The sequence below is a fragment of the Diorhabda sublineata genome, chromosome 7 (assembly GCF_026230105.1).
Source record: "Diorhabda sublineata isolate icDioSubl1.1 chromosome 7, icDioSubl1.1, whole genome shotgun sequence".
Taxonomy (NCBI): domain Eukaryota; kingdom Metazoa; phylum Arthropoda; class Insecta; order Coleoptera; family Chrysomelidae; genus Diorhabda; species Diorhabda sublineata.
Window position 1 is genome coordinate 16,827,494 of NC_079480.1, and position 15,651 is coordinate 16,843,144.

General features: G+C 30.5%; 2 protein-coding genes across 2 annotated transcripts in view; both read left to right on the forward strand.

Annotated features, from left to right (window-relative positions):
* Nucleotides 1–8,028, forward strand: part of LOC130446952 (uncharacterized) — a 78,925-nt gene extending 70,897 nt beyond the window's left edge. Inside the window, exons 16-17 of the mRNA XM_056783511.1 lie at nucleotides 100–306; nucleotides 2,061–8,028. Of these exons, the coding sequence (XP_056639489.1) occupies nucleotides 100–306; nucleotides 2,061–2,181 (328 nt within the window). The 3' untranslated portion in view covers nucleotides 2,182–8,028. The remainder of the gene's footprint in view (nucleotides 1–99; nucleotides 307–2,060) is intronic.
* Nucleotides 8,029–11,241: 3,213 nt separating this feature from the next.
* LOC130446539 (transient receptor potential cation channel subfamily V member 6) overlaps nucleotides 11,242–15,651 on the forward strand; it is an 80,241-nt gene continuing 75,831 nt past the window's right edge. The window contains exons 1-2 of the mRNA XM_056782857.1: nucleotides 11,242–11,377; nucleotides 14,980–15,166. Coding sequence (XP_056638835.1) covers nucleotides 11,242–11,377; nucleotides 14,980–15,166 — 323 coding nt within the window. The remainder of the gene's footprint in view (nucleotides 11,378–14,979; nucleotides 15,167–15,651) is intronic.

Here is a 15,651-nt window from a genome sequence, read left to right on the forward strand (position 1 = left end):
GTTAGAGCGGAAAAATTTAATAAATAACTAAAAATGGTACGTAATGATTGAAATAAAATCTTAAATTTATGACATGTAATTTTTTCATAAATTTTGTAGACCTAGTTACATCGCCTCTGCTCAAGAACCTTCTAGAAATTATAATCGGCCTTACTCAAGAAGCTCTTCTTTATTAAACGACTATGTGAACGTTCCCAATCGTTATCAGACTTATAGTTCCAAAATTGGGAGGCCTGCTTCTTCCTTATATTCCGATTCTGAGGATAATACAATTGATGATTTGCTGACAACTGCTAAACCTAGAAAGTAAGTGAAAACTTTGTGGTTGTAGAAGAAAAAAGTGTCTGGTGAAAGTAACCACTTATACTTGGATAAAAAAGTATATAATACATATATATATATATATATATATATATATATATATATATATATATATATATATATATATATATATTGCAATGATGAAATATAACATTAGCATACAAAAATAGAGACATTCTTGAATCTACATAAAATTAATTATAACTGTGAATGAATAAACATTAAACTTTAAACTTTTAAAATAACACAATCATATATAACCTATAAATTAATTATAGTAATTATATAAAAAAAGAAAGTATGATTAGCGACCGCACAAATATTATCATGAAACTCTATACATAGACTATTGGTATTAAGAGAAATCGATTTATCATATCCATTTTATGCGGTAACATTTACTTCCGGATATACCGGAAGCGGGCATTATCTCAGGAAGGTTAACAGATATCGAACCATGGATACCTTTGCTCGATAGATCTCATCAAGATCTATCTGTGCGTCAATTATCATGACTTTTCACACATAACGTGTAATACATTATGGTATAGTCAGCTGATTATTTTGTTTCTTCGAGATATTAGGATAGTTACAGTTTCACAAATTTTTAGTTGGGATGAAATGACTAAATTTCTTTTTTTTTCTCTCATCTCATCTCACCCACCAATCGCAGCTGACGTTTACTAGACTTTATTATACAACTTTCTGATGCATTTTACTTCCTCTTAAAAGGAATTTGGTCCTGCATTTCTCTTGCTGGTTCCCGCACTACAATATGGTCCTCAAGATATTTGAACTTCAATTTGTGTCATCCTATATCACAAAAAGATCAGTGATATTAAGCTTGGCTGATAGATCTATCCATCAGTGAGATTCCGAATTTAGTGCTTATTTATTTAAAAAGCAAAAACTGCATTGAAAGAAAATAATTTTCCGGAAATATTATAAATAACAGACAAGGAAAGGATAAATATATACTATAATCGATTAAGAAACAAAACAAAAACTAAATATCAAAATATAAATCATTTTCCCTTACCATATGTACAAGGACTAAAATCTAAAACACCCAAAGACAAAAGAATAATATTTTATTTAAAATACCTTGTAATAATTGTGACGCTAATTACATAGGGCAGGCATCTCAGTATTTAAATAATAGATGAAAAGGCCATCAATACGATAAAAAAAATGAAACTGTATTAACAAACCACGAAATATCACCAAGTTCAATTATAAAGATTCAAAAATTCTTGAAACGGAATCTAATACACGAAAAACAACATTTTTATACACAAGGAACGAGAAAGCTGTAAATGATAAAAAGACCAAAATAAATGACGTTAAATTTAAAGTTTTATTTTATAAATTTTATAATGCAACTACGAATAATTTAATTGATTGCAGTTACATATTTTAGAGATGTAAAAACTGAGGAAAAATAATTTTTTTATTTTGAATCAATTTATTTTTTCATATTAATGATGCAGATGATCTATTGATTAATATAATAACGCATATTGTCAATGTCAAGCTATATTTTAATAAAGTCGTAAATTTTAAACTGATTTTCTATAAAAAGAGATCTAAATTCAAGACAAATTACCACAAAAAAACATATAAAAAGGTATAAGTAGTAAAAAATAAAGAAAATTAAAAATACATATAGAAGGTATATTTGTAATATTTGTATATGAATTATAAGCAAAATTATATTGTTAATATATATATTTTTTTAGTTACAGTTTATCAACACCTCCATCCAGATTGAGTCGAGGATCCGTTTCTCCCTCTAATGAATATTTTCTTAGTCATACGTCTTCCTCGTTGATACCGCCAAATATGCCAGAACCTAACTGATACTGTCAAAACTATTAAAACTAAAAAAAAATATTTCTAAAAATCTAGTTGCTGTCTACTCTACTTCTGAATACGATATCAAGCCGATTTTTAGTAACCGTTATTATACTGTATTTTCATTAAATTATTTCAGGATAATATCTATTGTACAATAACTAATTTATCCTTTTATACATATCCAAATTTTTTTTTCTTTAGAATTGATCCATAGAGTATAATTATAACAGTTCCACTGGATTCACACTCCATTCTTTGAGTATCTTAATTATCTGTAATTTTATTAGCATCGAAATCTATAAGTAATAAAACAAGAGTGGGACAGTAAACGCAAACTCCACAGATTGAAAAGATTATTTGTTATAAAACATACACACAGTAATTTAACTCTTAAAAGAAACATTGCATCTTTTGCCATACTGGCTTCGAAAAAAATTTCGATTCTAAAAAGGAATTCCGTAAATATAATTTAAAAAAAATTGAAAAGGAAAATAATATTGAACAAGATGTTGTCATAAAGTCTCGAATAAATTAGCTAAATAAATCCAAATATATTCTACAAAGAGTCTTATATTTGTCTGATGGTCAACTGTAGTAACTCCATAACAAAGCTGATTTATTTTTTTTTTATTTTGTTTTAAATAGCCTCAAACGACAAAATTATTTGTAGATAATTCTGGTGATAAGGGATGCCACTTGAAGTACTACATGAATAATTAATTATATGACCAAAAGTTTTTCCCCAATCATTTTAAATTTCATGTTTATTGTGATCAGGTCTTGATGAAACGAAAGTTCATTCTTTAATATCATATCAATCACGAAACTTCTTCAATTTGATATGGTTTTCGGTTTACCTATCCTGGATTCTTCGTTCTTTAAAGCAATTGTAACCATTTTTCATCTTTTGTATACATTTTTATGAATTATAATATCTCAGCTTTGCAAATTCGATTTTGATAATAATCAGTGAAAGTTGTGATATGGATCTCCAAGTGTTTAAAATCAGGTTTTGATTAATAAGATGTTAAATTAGCTTTAGATTACCCACCTCAGACATTATCCTGTTCACAAATAATATCGAACAGAATAGAATTTGTTGTTTGGTTGGCAGGAAAATAATCAAATTTCTATATAAAGGGTGTTTCTAAATTAATGCGACAAAATTCAGGAGGTGATGGCTCGTATGAAATTAAGATGGGTCTTCCCTATAACAAAATTTCCTCACACTACCCCTTTCCGAGGTATCATCCTTTAAAAGGTGGGGACAAAAATTCAGTTTTTGTTTTATTTTCTAAACGTGTACGGCCATCTATGACATTTTGGCTAGAGGGGGTTATTTCCAACATTTGTATGTATGTATATGTTTATATAGATTTAGGGTCTCGTATACACTGTGACCCAAAGGATCTATTGTGTCCCCCTTTCTTACTGCGATACTGGAGATCCCAGTGTTTATAGCTGATCCATTAATCCCACTCCTTTTAATATGTGGGATGGCTTTATTTGCCAGAGATCCTCGCCTTCTATTTCATATGCTGCCAGGTGTTTCACACTTCGAGAGAATGTTCGTCCTCTGTGCAACAAAACCTGCACGCCGATATCATCTTGGCGGAAGAGATTTTCTTTTTTCATGATTTTCTTAATGGAACGATCCAATAATGGTTTCTTTAGACTTAATGATTGTTGTGAGTCCTTACACAATAACTCGCAGCAATTAATTATAATTGATTTTCATGAAGAATAGTCTCTATAATGCTTATAAAACCAAATATTCACCTCAACCCCATATTTTTTCCAGTTGAAACCCACCGTTTAATAAACAGACGGTGCAATTTTTTCTTCATTATATAAAAGGGTGCTTTTAAAAATTCGAATGAACAAACTAATAGATGGTGCACCATGTATAAGTGAACAATTTCTGACACTTAGATTTCACAAGGTACTGTTTCCAAAATTAATTAAAAAATCAAAGTACATGGACATTATCATGTGTAGAAGAAAAGCAAACGTAAAAATAATGTCACATAACTGTCTTTATGAAAACTCAAATAGATAAATTTCATCCATTTGAATTCAGCTAACAGAAGATGATAAGGAAAACGCTGCTCCGATATGTCCCGGAACATTAAATACAGACAGAGACAACGCAATAAACGTAAACAAACACGACTGCTTCCTACGATTGCCACTATTGTGAAGCCACATGGCATACCATATTTTTGCAAAAATTGTTTCAAATATATTTTTACACAAAAGCGTTGTAAGCCTAAAAATAAATAAAATATAGCCTGCCTCAGTAGAATCTGATGACATGTTATCGCTACTTGGTACAAAGTCGTCGGCACGACTGTCATGACTATCTTCAAAAAAATCAGAATTAGAACTGCTGCTTCCACTAAAAATGGCACTTGAACGAGCACGTGTATCGGAAATCGACGCCATTGTGATAAGGCTAACCATGTTTTACGCGAAAAGATGATGAAATTTGCTATTGCTATATAGTCGAATTAAATTTTTAGTGGCTTAACATAGTTTTCGCCTTTTGTGTGGCTCACCATTGTATTGCTCTAAGGTCTTCATATATATATATATATATATATATATATATATATATATATATATATATATATATATATATATATATATGTATATATTATATATTATATATTAATTTATAAACATAGATCGATTTAAAATCAGTTGTTTAGAGGTGCATCTTTCGATTCTCAATCTCAAACATTCAAAATTCAAAGAAGTATTTTTTGGAGTTACGTGGTGTACTTAAGCGATGATATTGTGATTGGTCAAAGAGTTTATGTTGATATCCTGTAAATTTTTTCACAATATTCTACAACATGAAAAATTAACGTATTCAAATTTGATTATTTTCAGTTCTAGTCGTAGTAATGAGGCAGTGTTATAATCAGCTTGTTGAAAATATGTTTTATACAAAGTATGAGTGATAGTATTATTTCAATACCTTGAATTATTTTTTCTGTGCAGTCTCGAAATATATTTCCATAATTTTTTTTATGCATTTGAAATCGTTATTTCATTCTTTTTATCTAATTTTTAAAGTAGGTAGTAAATATTCAAATTAGTATTATTGAAAACAAAATTGACAGCAAGTAGTTTTTTTGTGGATTCTGTTAAATTGAGGTTTTTTACTTTAAGCTCTCTATTTGTTAATTTTAAATTGATTGATTTGTGAATATTGTTAAAATTTTGAGAAATCTTTAAATAAAATTCAATTACGTAATATAAACGCAATAACATATCTTATAAATTTGTTTGTATAGGTTTTCTGAAAATTTTTCGAAAAAATAGATAAAACGTTTTATATTATAACATTTTTATTTTGAACAAACTAGTCACTAAAAAAGTTTTATTTTTTCGAACAATTTGTATCATATGGATGTTTTTTTTGCTTTCATAACTTATTGTATTTATCTTTGTTTAGTGTTTTAATATTTATTCTTTTAAAGCCTTTTTCCAGAGTTTTTACTGAAAATTTAGCAAGTTACTAATTTTCACTACATTGTAGAATTATTTAAATTTCTTTCTTATCAGGTATAGTCGACTAAAATATATGAATATTTGAGGCACCAGAAAGTTTAGGATAAATAATATATTTTAATCATTATCGACATTTGTAAAATTTAGAAATGAAAAAATTAAAATAGAATATTATTGATATTTCCAGAAATTGCCTCTAGTTGAAAAACAAACCTCAGTGCTTGATATGAATAGAAATATTTTGTGAGAAAAATGATCAAAACAAAAAAAGTGATAAGAAATCTGTAATGGGTAAGGACAATGAAGTGTAATAACATAAATAGTACAGAAGAAGAAGAAAAGTGGAAAAATGAATAAGATTGCAATTTATATATAAGTTAAATGGGAAATAAATGTAAAGTATTTTTGTATTTGAAAAAAAAACAAATTTATATATATTGAAATAAAGATATTGAGATAAAAGAAGGTTGATGGAAGAAGAAATAATGAATAACCTAATGTGCTGTTCAAGAACGAAATAACATGTATACATTACGATGAGATGAAATCTGCCCTGTTTCACTGTTAGCTAAATACCATTATCATTAGGGTGTCCAATTTTCCCGAATTCACTTTTGGTCTGCAAACGCCCCTCAAATTTTTAGGTTATGACCAAAAAAATCATACCCAAAACATTTGATTAAGATGAGATTTTTGCATTTTTTACAGTTAATTTTTTCCACTAAAACAAATGTAGCTAAAAATACTCAAACAGCAATTTCTTGTAGGAAATTTAACGCTCTACAAAAAAGATCTGAATGTCTTTGTCGATTAAATTAAATTAAAATTATGGTTCAAAAGTTATTCAACGATAAAGTTGTATTCATCGATTTTAATTGAATTTCCACAATAATTTTTATTTATAGCAAACAAAACGGTAACGTTAAGTCCAAAATAAAGTATATTTTTGCTTATAAATAATAATTTTCCTCTAATATTTCTTTGTCAAATATTTTTAGTTGCAGTAGAATATTTGGATCTTTATTTACTTACAACTTTAATCAAATATTGTTTTTGATCTTCTGGAGTAGTTAATCTGTTGATATAATCTTGTGTTATTTGAACAATTCCTTCAGCTACATCGTTTACTAGCTACAGATTATTAACAATTGTCAGCACTTTTGAAGTAATTATCTATTTGTTCTTAGTTGCTATTTAGTCTCCCTCTTCATTCTTTAGTTGTTTTCTTGCTTCTATTATTTTCCACGTTAATCTGTCTGACTTCATAATAATCGACAGCTCTTTCTTCTTTATATTTTTTTTATTTTTGATTATTATTTTGGTACTTTTAATTCTATTTTACTCTGCCTCAAGTAGTTTGCCGGTTATTCTATTTCTATTGTATTTTACTTTACTTACTTTCCATGCTGTTTGATTAATTATCGCAATAATTTCAAAATTGTTAAGTTGCTATTTGGTCTCCCTCTTCATTCTTTAGTAGTTTTTCTTGCTTCTATTATTTTCTTTGTTAATCTATTTGACTTCATAATAATCGGCAGCTCTTTTTTGTTTATATTTTTTTATTAATGATAATTGTTTTGATACTTTTAATCCTTTTTTAATTTGACTCACGTTCTTTTTCTGGTTATTCTATTTCTATTGTATTTACTTTTGACTTATTTTCCATAGCGCAATAATTTAAAATTGTTAAAAAGAAAAAGGAAAATGAATATAGAGAGATAACTAAAATAATCAAAAAATTTGAATGAAAAAGATTAAAATAAAAAACTAGAGGTACACCAAATTGAACGAGTTCATACAAGGAGAGAGTCAAAAAAATATATAAAGCCCTATAACCTCGGGTAGATAGAAGACATGATCATAAATTATACAAATTTATTACTCAATGGAAAACTTTCTGTTTGTCTTTTGAATAGATCATAATGTTTAGGAACAACTTCCAAGATTTACTTTATATATTTGATTGCTTGCTATATTTTCACCCATCCCAGTTAATATATCTGGAAATTGGCATATTCTTATATATTTATTTTATACACAATCCATTTTATCAAAATAAATATCTATCGATATTTTCAATAAAAATGTAGTAAAGTACTACTAAAAAACTGTAGAATGTTAAAGTTGTTGAAGTTTTAAATAATTTTAATAGTAATGTTGCAATATGTATTTCATTATATTTACTTTTATCAGTTTTTCCCATGAAAATATTTCACTATAGATTTTACAATTGTTACGTCACCCCTTACCCCATTTCTTAGGTTGAGGTTTGTGTGAATTTGTTAAGAGTTGTATGTTGACTTTTGCGATTTCATAAAAAATTATCGAAAATATTTTTGTTTTATTTTCTTACCCTCATACTAAGTATACGACTGTTTTTTGCTACCGAGTTGAATAATTTGGCTTCTATAGCAATTCCAATAATATTCGAAGCCATCTGACACTTTTAACGGAGACAGATTATACGCAACCACCCCAGGAAGAACGAACCGAATCTTTAAAAGCTTTAATAGAGGGAAGGTTGACTGATATCTCATTTTGAAGGTCGTTTAACTACTTTTTCAAAAATACCACATATTCGACCTTTTTAGCAAGTCGTGAAAGATTTTGAGAATACTGTAATTGAGTTAGGCATCAAAACACTTGAGATATTATTTTCTTGAATGAAAATGAACTATTGCGTACGGGTAGCAATAGGGTCAAGAGCTACATATTCTGAATCAATAAGAACTTATCGTATCACTTTCCAGGCTATTAGATTTTGAGTACAATTAAATTTGAACAAGACCTATCAGAAAACAGTACTGCGATAGGACAGTTAATCAACCATAAAAACAATCAAGTCAAAGCTGGTCATAAAAAATATGGAAACACTAAATGCATCAGGATAACCAAATATATTTGTTTTAATGCCAACACATAGAGGTATATAAGGAAAGTAGAAGGCAAATAATTTGATAAAAAGGGGGTTGAAACTTCTCCCACTGGATTAGAAATGGTATATTTCCTTGGAGGGAACATAAGAAGACCTCATTCGAGCAGTCAAATAGGTGTTTCCTAAATAATCCTTTTCTATCCGCATTTGTCCACCTCACCCTAGCCCAATGCTTCACAAACTTTTCAGACTCTAGGCTCTTTTCACGTTTATACAGGTTTCAGTGACACGCCCTTCTTCTCTTTTCTTAAATAGAAAACAATAAAATATATTAAATTTAAAATTTCCAAAATAGTTAATTAACATTGGTAACATATTTGTCTGTAGTCTGATCGTGAATAGCCACAACAAAATTATTTTCAATATAAATAGTTGTAGTAAGAAAGCAAAACAGAGGCAAGGGAACAAATTACCTTTCTAGTCTTTTTGTCTTGTTTTCCTTTAATTAATACGCCAAAATCTGGAGTTATATTTGAAATTGCAATACGTATCTCTTGATCATTTTTTAACTTTGCTCTGTACTCTGATTTTATAACTGCCACAAATGAGAAGCCCACATCATAAATGTAGGAAGGAGCAAACGGTATCAACGCACGTAACGCTTTTCTGGCAATTTGCGGGTATTGTTTTTCTACGTCACACCAAAACTCTAGCTAAGGCCTCTTTTATGCACGCGTTTTTTTGTCGCTACTCAGGGGGCGACAAGAAACGCAGCGTTATTTTATAAAACAATATCCAAGCGTTTCTTGTCGCGTGCCGCTTTCAAATTTGATCCGTATGTTTTTACGTATTTGATATATAAAAATTTCATTGGAAAAAGTCGCCAGAGTCGTTGAGATGTGCATCCAATTAATAATGCAAGTAAGTACAAACAAAAGACCAGACCAGACTGCTATATAACTTACAATGTCGTGTTAACAGACTTCCACAGATTGATAATTTCTTGTCCTTATTTATCAGGTCTGTCTTGTTTTAATATAAACCGTTTCGCTTGTTTATGATCAGGTGAATCGCTCTATTATATCCTAGAGTTGTACTCCATCCATTTTCGTGATCATTTTAGTTATCAAAATCCAATCAACGATTTGAATTATTCTATACAAAATCAAGTAATTGCTGTTTTCCTGTTTGTTCAGATAGTAATCGAAATATATGCTCCGCATAGCCTTTTTTCCTTACAGTAATGGATCCCGTAATTTCTTCCTATAAAATTGTGGTATTATCACATTACTGGGTTACTGGGAAAGTGATTCCTTGTTTAAGCAGCACTACTTCTATTCCTATACCTTGCTTTGAGCCATCTGCATACCAGGCTGCAGCTCTGCAGCTGAATGTATGGGTATATCTGCCTTTCGGTTTTCCCTACCTGTCATAATTATTTTGAAATTGTTATTACAGTTATCTTGTGACTGTTACATCAATGGGTCGTCTCAAGTTGACCACGTGTTTTTTGCAAGGATTGACTATAGGTACTTCTTATTTATACCACCTCTGACAATAATTACTTCTTTTGTAAAGAAATTGTCAAGTAAGGTTTACAAGAGTAACGGCTATGACACTCCTTCCTGTGACTATCCTCGACTGAATTTGATGGTGGTAGGACCTATCAATGAGCTGGTAGTGAGAGCCATCTTCTTGTCTTCTATTGAGATCACAGCACTGAAAAAGAAAGATTTAGTGACTAACAAACACTTCAATACATTATTAACTTTTTTTAGAAATAATTTCATTAATATAAATCGTATTATTTGGCTGCCATTGACTATGAAGTTTGGAATCAAGGAACTGTTTATCAGAAAGTTTGAAAAAATTGTCTATTTGTATTCCCTATAAATTGTGACCTAAATACATTCAATTACATACTGGTTAGGTATGTATAGATCACATATGATTACCTGCTAGTTCATGATGAATATTGTGTTAAAACAATGGATCAAATCAAGTACACAGTTATCTATACTAGTGAAAAGACATTTACTTCCAGCTCAGAAGGAATGGTTCCGAACGTAAACATTGTTAGCTTGAGGGGGTTATTAATCATTGTGTGAACAAGTTCGTGCAAGGTAATGAGTTTGAACGTGACTTAAATATGCAATTAAAACGAAATCATGATTAAGTTAAGGTCCAAACATAGTTCTGAAATTTTACTATATAACAAGCTACTTAAACTTAAAATTTAAATACCTTTCGACATTCACTGCAGCTTGAATGAGAATACACACATATACTAATTTATATCAAGAGACTTGAATTGATTACATAATTTAAAATGTGGATACTTACACGCCTGTCTTCATTGTTTCTAAAACTGATGGATGGAAAATTTTAGTCGGATATTTATAAAAGAGCTTCTCACTATTTTGGAATTTTGCAATCATGTGTGAAAATTTTCTCCGTTTATATGGCAAAAATTGAGCACATAAACTTTATATATTTAATCATTCAACCTGTATATCCAATATAATAGTCATTCATACACTTTTGACGTCTTGTACCAGGCTGTACCAACTTTATCCTCCATTAATGTACACCTTGACATACATTTTTTCACCATGACCTCTATTGATTGAGGAGATGTATACAAAAACAGTGTGTATAGTTCCCCAAGCATGGGAGGTAGTAATTGCAAACCTTGCAGAAAAAAGAAAAAAAATTTACAAGGAGGATCCATCCTCGATAGAGTCATCAGTCAATCTTCTAATCAAGATCAATGTTTGTTATATAAGCTTGCAAATTATAAAAAAGGTGAGTGCTGTTAATTTTATCTTTTATTATGAACCGTCTTGACTGAGAGATGTGCTTGGGATAATAGTTCTAAAGTTTCTTTGGTTTGATGGGATTATATGAAGAAATATGCGTATTTGTCTCTAAATGTAAGTGTTTTGGAATTTATAAGATGTAGGAATTTGCTTCAGTATTCAGGCACTATAAAAATTTGTGGTTGTAATGAGTAAGTAATATAAGCCGAAGTACATTCTCTTACCTAAGAAGAAATTCAAGGATGTATTGATATGTAGTTAGCCTAGACCATTTCCATGCATAAACAAAATATTGCGTTACCATAGCAACGAACAATAACTTATTAGAAGTGTCAGTGTAAAGTTTGACGTCAAAAAGTAAACCAGAGTTACGCAGTTAATTAAAAGAAAAAAGAATTCCACCGAAATTGTGATAATCGAAAAATTGGAGTATCGAGCCATCATCAAGTACCTGTATTTAAAAGGGTTAAGAGGTAAACAGATTTACGAAGATATGCTTAATACCCTTGGTGATCAATGTCCTTCGTATGCGACCGTGAAAAATTGGACTGCAAGCTTCAAAAGAGGTAAATTTTCCATTGAAAATGATAACCGATCGGGAAGGCCAGTTTCTGTGTCAGTCTCCGAAAATATCGATGCAGTTCATGACATGATTTTATCAGACCGTCGAATTGGGCTCAAACGGATATCTGAAGCACTGAATATTTCATACGAACGCGTTCATCATATAGCTCACGTCAATTTGACATGAGAAAAATTGCTACAAAATGGATCCTCAAATGTTTGAATGTTGACCAAAAGCGAGCAGGGGTAGAAGCATCGCGTTCGATCTGTGCTCGATTTGAAAACGATGTAGACTTGTTAAACCGAATTATTAGTATGGATGAGACTTGGGTACATTTCTACAATCCAGAAACAAAGCAAAAAAAGTTCTTGCTTCAGTTTTTTGGAATTGCCATGGAGTAATCATGATTGATTTTTGGATAAAGGAAGAACAATAACTGGAGATTACTATTCGACATTACTGACCACTCTACGGGAAAAAATTGAAGTGAAAATACGCGGAAAGCTATCCAAAGGTGTTTTGTTTTGGACAACGCCCCTGCACACAAATCTCATGTTGCCATGCAAAAAATTCGTGATTTAGGGTTTGAATTACTAGAGCACCCCCCTTATTCACTAGATTTGGCTCCGTCCGACTATCATCTCTTTCCTCAATTATAAAAAAGTTTAACAGGTCGTAAATTTTCTTCCAACGAGGAGGTAATAAAAACTGTGCAGGTCTGGTTTGCAGAGCAAGAAGAAACATTTTTTATGAAAGGTCTAGAGACGTTGCAGGTTCGCTGTAATACATACATGTATCCAATTAAGAGGAGAATATGTTGAGTGATAAAATATTTTGACATTGAAATTTTGTTTGGTTCTATAGGAATTTTTCAATATATCCTCGTATGTACTTATTACGTTTAATTTTTAGAATAAATAATTATTACGCATTAACGAATATACAAGTGAAGTATAGATAAAAGTCGAGTGAAAGTGAGTGATAAAATATATTCAAATAGTACATGTACAGGGTACTTCACGACGAACTGATATGTATATGGGAAAGTACTGCTACTAGTGTTCTGAAAATTTGCTTGCATGAGTTTTCCGAAATACTCGTTTCAGCTAAAATAATTTCAGTTTTCTGAAACTTCCGATTATACCGGAAGTGGACCCAAACTTCGTTATTTTAAACGGAATGCTTTAGTTTTTATTAAATTTTTCGAATCAACGCGAAATTTCAATATAACTTTATATAAGGCATCATATGCCTTATATAAAGTCGTCCATTTATAGAAAGTCCATCATTTTTTGATTATTTTACATTTTAGAAATTTTTGGACACGTGCAACCCTCCATTAAAAAAATTATTTCTAAGTTTAAATGAGTTAGGTATTTGGACAAATAACACTTACAGCTTTCAAAATCTGTGAAAACCTTGACAAAAATTTATATAAGGGGTTCAGAAAATGATGCCGAATTTCGCTTGAGCTAAAAACTTAACCAAAAATTAATTTTTTCCAATGGCAACCCCCAATTTTCTCTTTACCATTGGATTCTACGCTTTAAATTAAGGGGATTTCTGCAGTAAATTCATATATCTTAAATTAACGGTTTTTGTAGAAATTTGAAAAAACTGAAATCTTCATGGTTTTTAATTGTCGGTTGTCTGAAGCGAACAAAGCAACAAACAAACAAACAATGAAAACAGCTTGACGTTTAAGTGTTGCAAAAGTTTCTACCGTTTATGATTTATTAATGAAGATTATTTCAATATGCAGGTAATATACGGGGAATGTGATAGGGTTATTAAACGAGCCTGCGATACTTTCCGTTTGCAATATCCGGATAGACCACGATCCACCCATGATACACTTACACGGGCAGCAAATTGAAACCTGTCGTAGGCAATGACGCCAATGAAATTACAATCTTGGGATACTTCAGAGCGTGTATCCTGAAAATTCATTAACCGATGCGGAAAGAGATTTGGGAATATCAGGGATAAGTATTGATAGGATTTTTTAAAATCACGTGTTCTATCCGTATTCAATTTCGTCGGTACAAAATTTAAAGCCAGGTGACGATCAAAGAAGAATTGCTTTTTGTGAATTTATATTGATTCAAACTCAGGAAGACAAAATGTCCTTATGATGAGTACAGTAGAAAGTCATTACTAGATTATAATAGAGCCAAAAAAGGAGTAGACTTTAGTGACCAAATGTTATCATAGTACTTGGTGGAGAAAAGTTCCATTAGAGCTAATGTTTGGATTAGCAAACACCAATGCATGCCTTGTGTTCAACGAATGCACAGGGAAATCCGTACCACATCTGCAGTTCAAGGAGGTATTGTCGAAAGCATTCGCTCAGGAAAGAGAACAAGAAATGTTGGAACGGTCCAGGACGCCTAAACGCATCCATACGCTAGTTCATGACGTTGAGAGAAAGAGAAAAAAATATTCAGGGTGTTACGAGAAGCTCAGGAAAACCATGACCTCCAAAGAAATTGATAGCAAAGTGAGAAAAGTTCGCACATATTGTGAGGAGTGCTATACGAAGCCAGCTCTTTGTCTTTCGTGCTTCAATGATAGACACGTATCAATACCCTAGTTATTATTTCTTACTGTTTATATTGTTTATATAACTGTTTCAATTATCGTATTTGTTTAATTGTATTCAATTTGTATTTTTGTATTTTTTCTCAACTACTAATTATTTTTAAATAAATGTTTTTTGTAAATTATATGTAAAAATATTAAAATAAAAATAAAAGTGTGAGTTTTATTAAAAGTTGTTATGTCCTGCTAATGGTATACTGACCTAAATCTATGGAATGGAAAAACAATTGATTATGCCGAAATTAATAAATTATCAGCAAGCTGAATACATTTAAACTAAGGAAAGAGCACGGTGCCGATTGATCCCGCGATGCACTTTTAGATAGCTACTGCTCAGGGTTAATTAAATATAGGATTTTTATTAGCAATCATGGTATACACATACAACCTTATTCCTCTAAATTCTATTTTATAATAATTAGGTGGAGAATTGATTGAAGCATATAATCAAGGAGGACAAGTTGAAGTTGAGAAATTGATCAGAGAACAGTTTGGTCAGTTGATGTACCAAGAAGGAAAAAGTCAAATTATCAACCGATCCGAGTACCTCCGATGGAAGTTTAGGGACTACGAACAGGTTACATTACCTATTGAAGCTTCTTTAAGCAGGTGAATAAAGTTGCATGATTTTTTTTATTTAGTAGTAAATTTATTAGAAATTTAAGTTGCGAAGGATCTAACCTAATTCTGTATACCAAATTATGTTTGGTAAATGATTTGTCGCAAGCTACAATTATCTTTTATTCTATCATACAGAACCCAGCCATCATCTTTCATATAGTGCTCCATTTTGACAATTTATGGCAATTGTTTTGTAATGTGAAATGTCAGTGGACTTTTACAGCCTTTTTACCTTCTTTTCTTCACTCTGCTTTGTTGTTTTTCTTATTGTGAGTAAATCCTCAATATCCTAATAGATGTATTTTTGGTTCTTAATATTCTATTTTCATTAAGAGAAGCCATTTTGGCCACAATAATTGGTTAAAATAAGCACTAAAATTATTACCTGAAAATAAAATTTTTTTGTAGAAATACTTACTTTTGAAGCTTTTTTCTCGAAAGTTCTGGATCTTTGCCGTGGAAGCGCGCAGCGA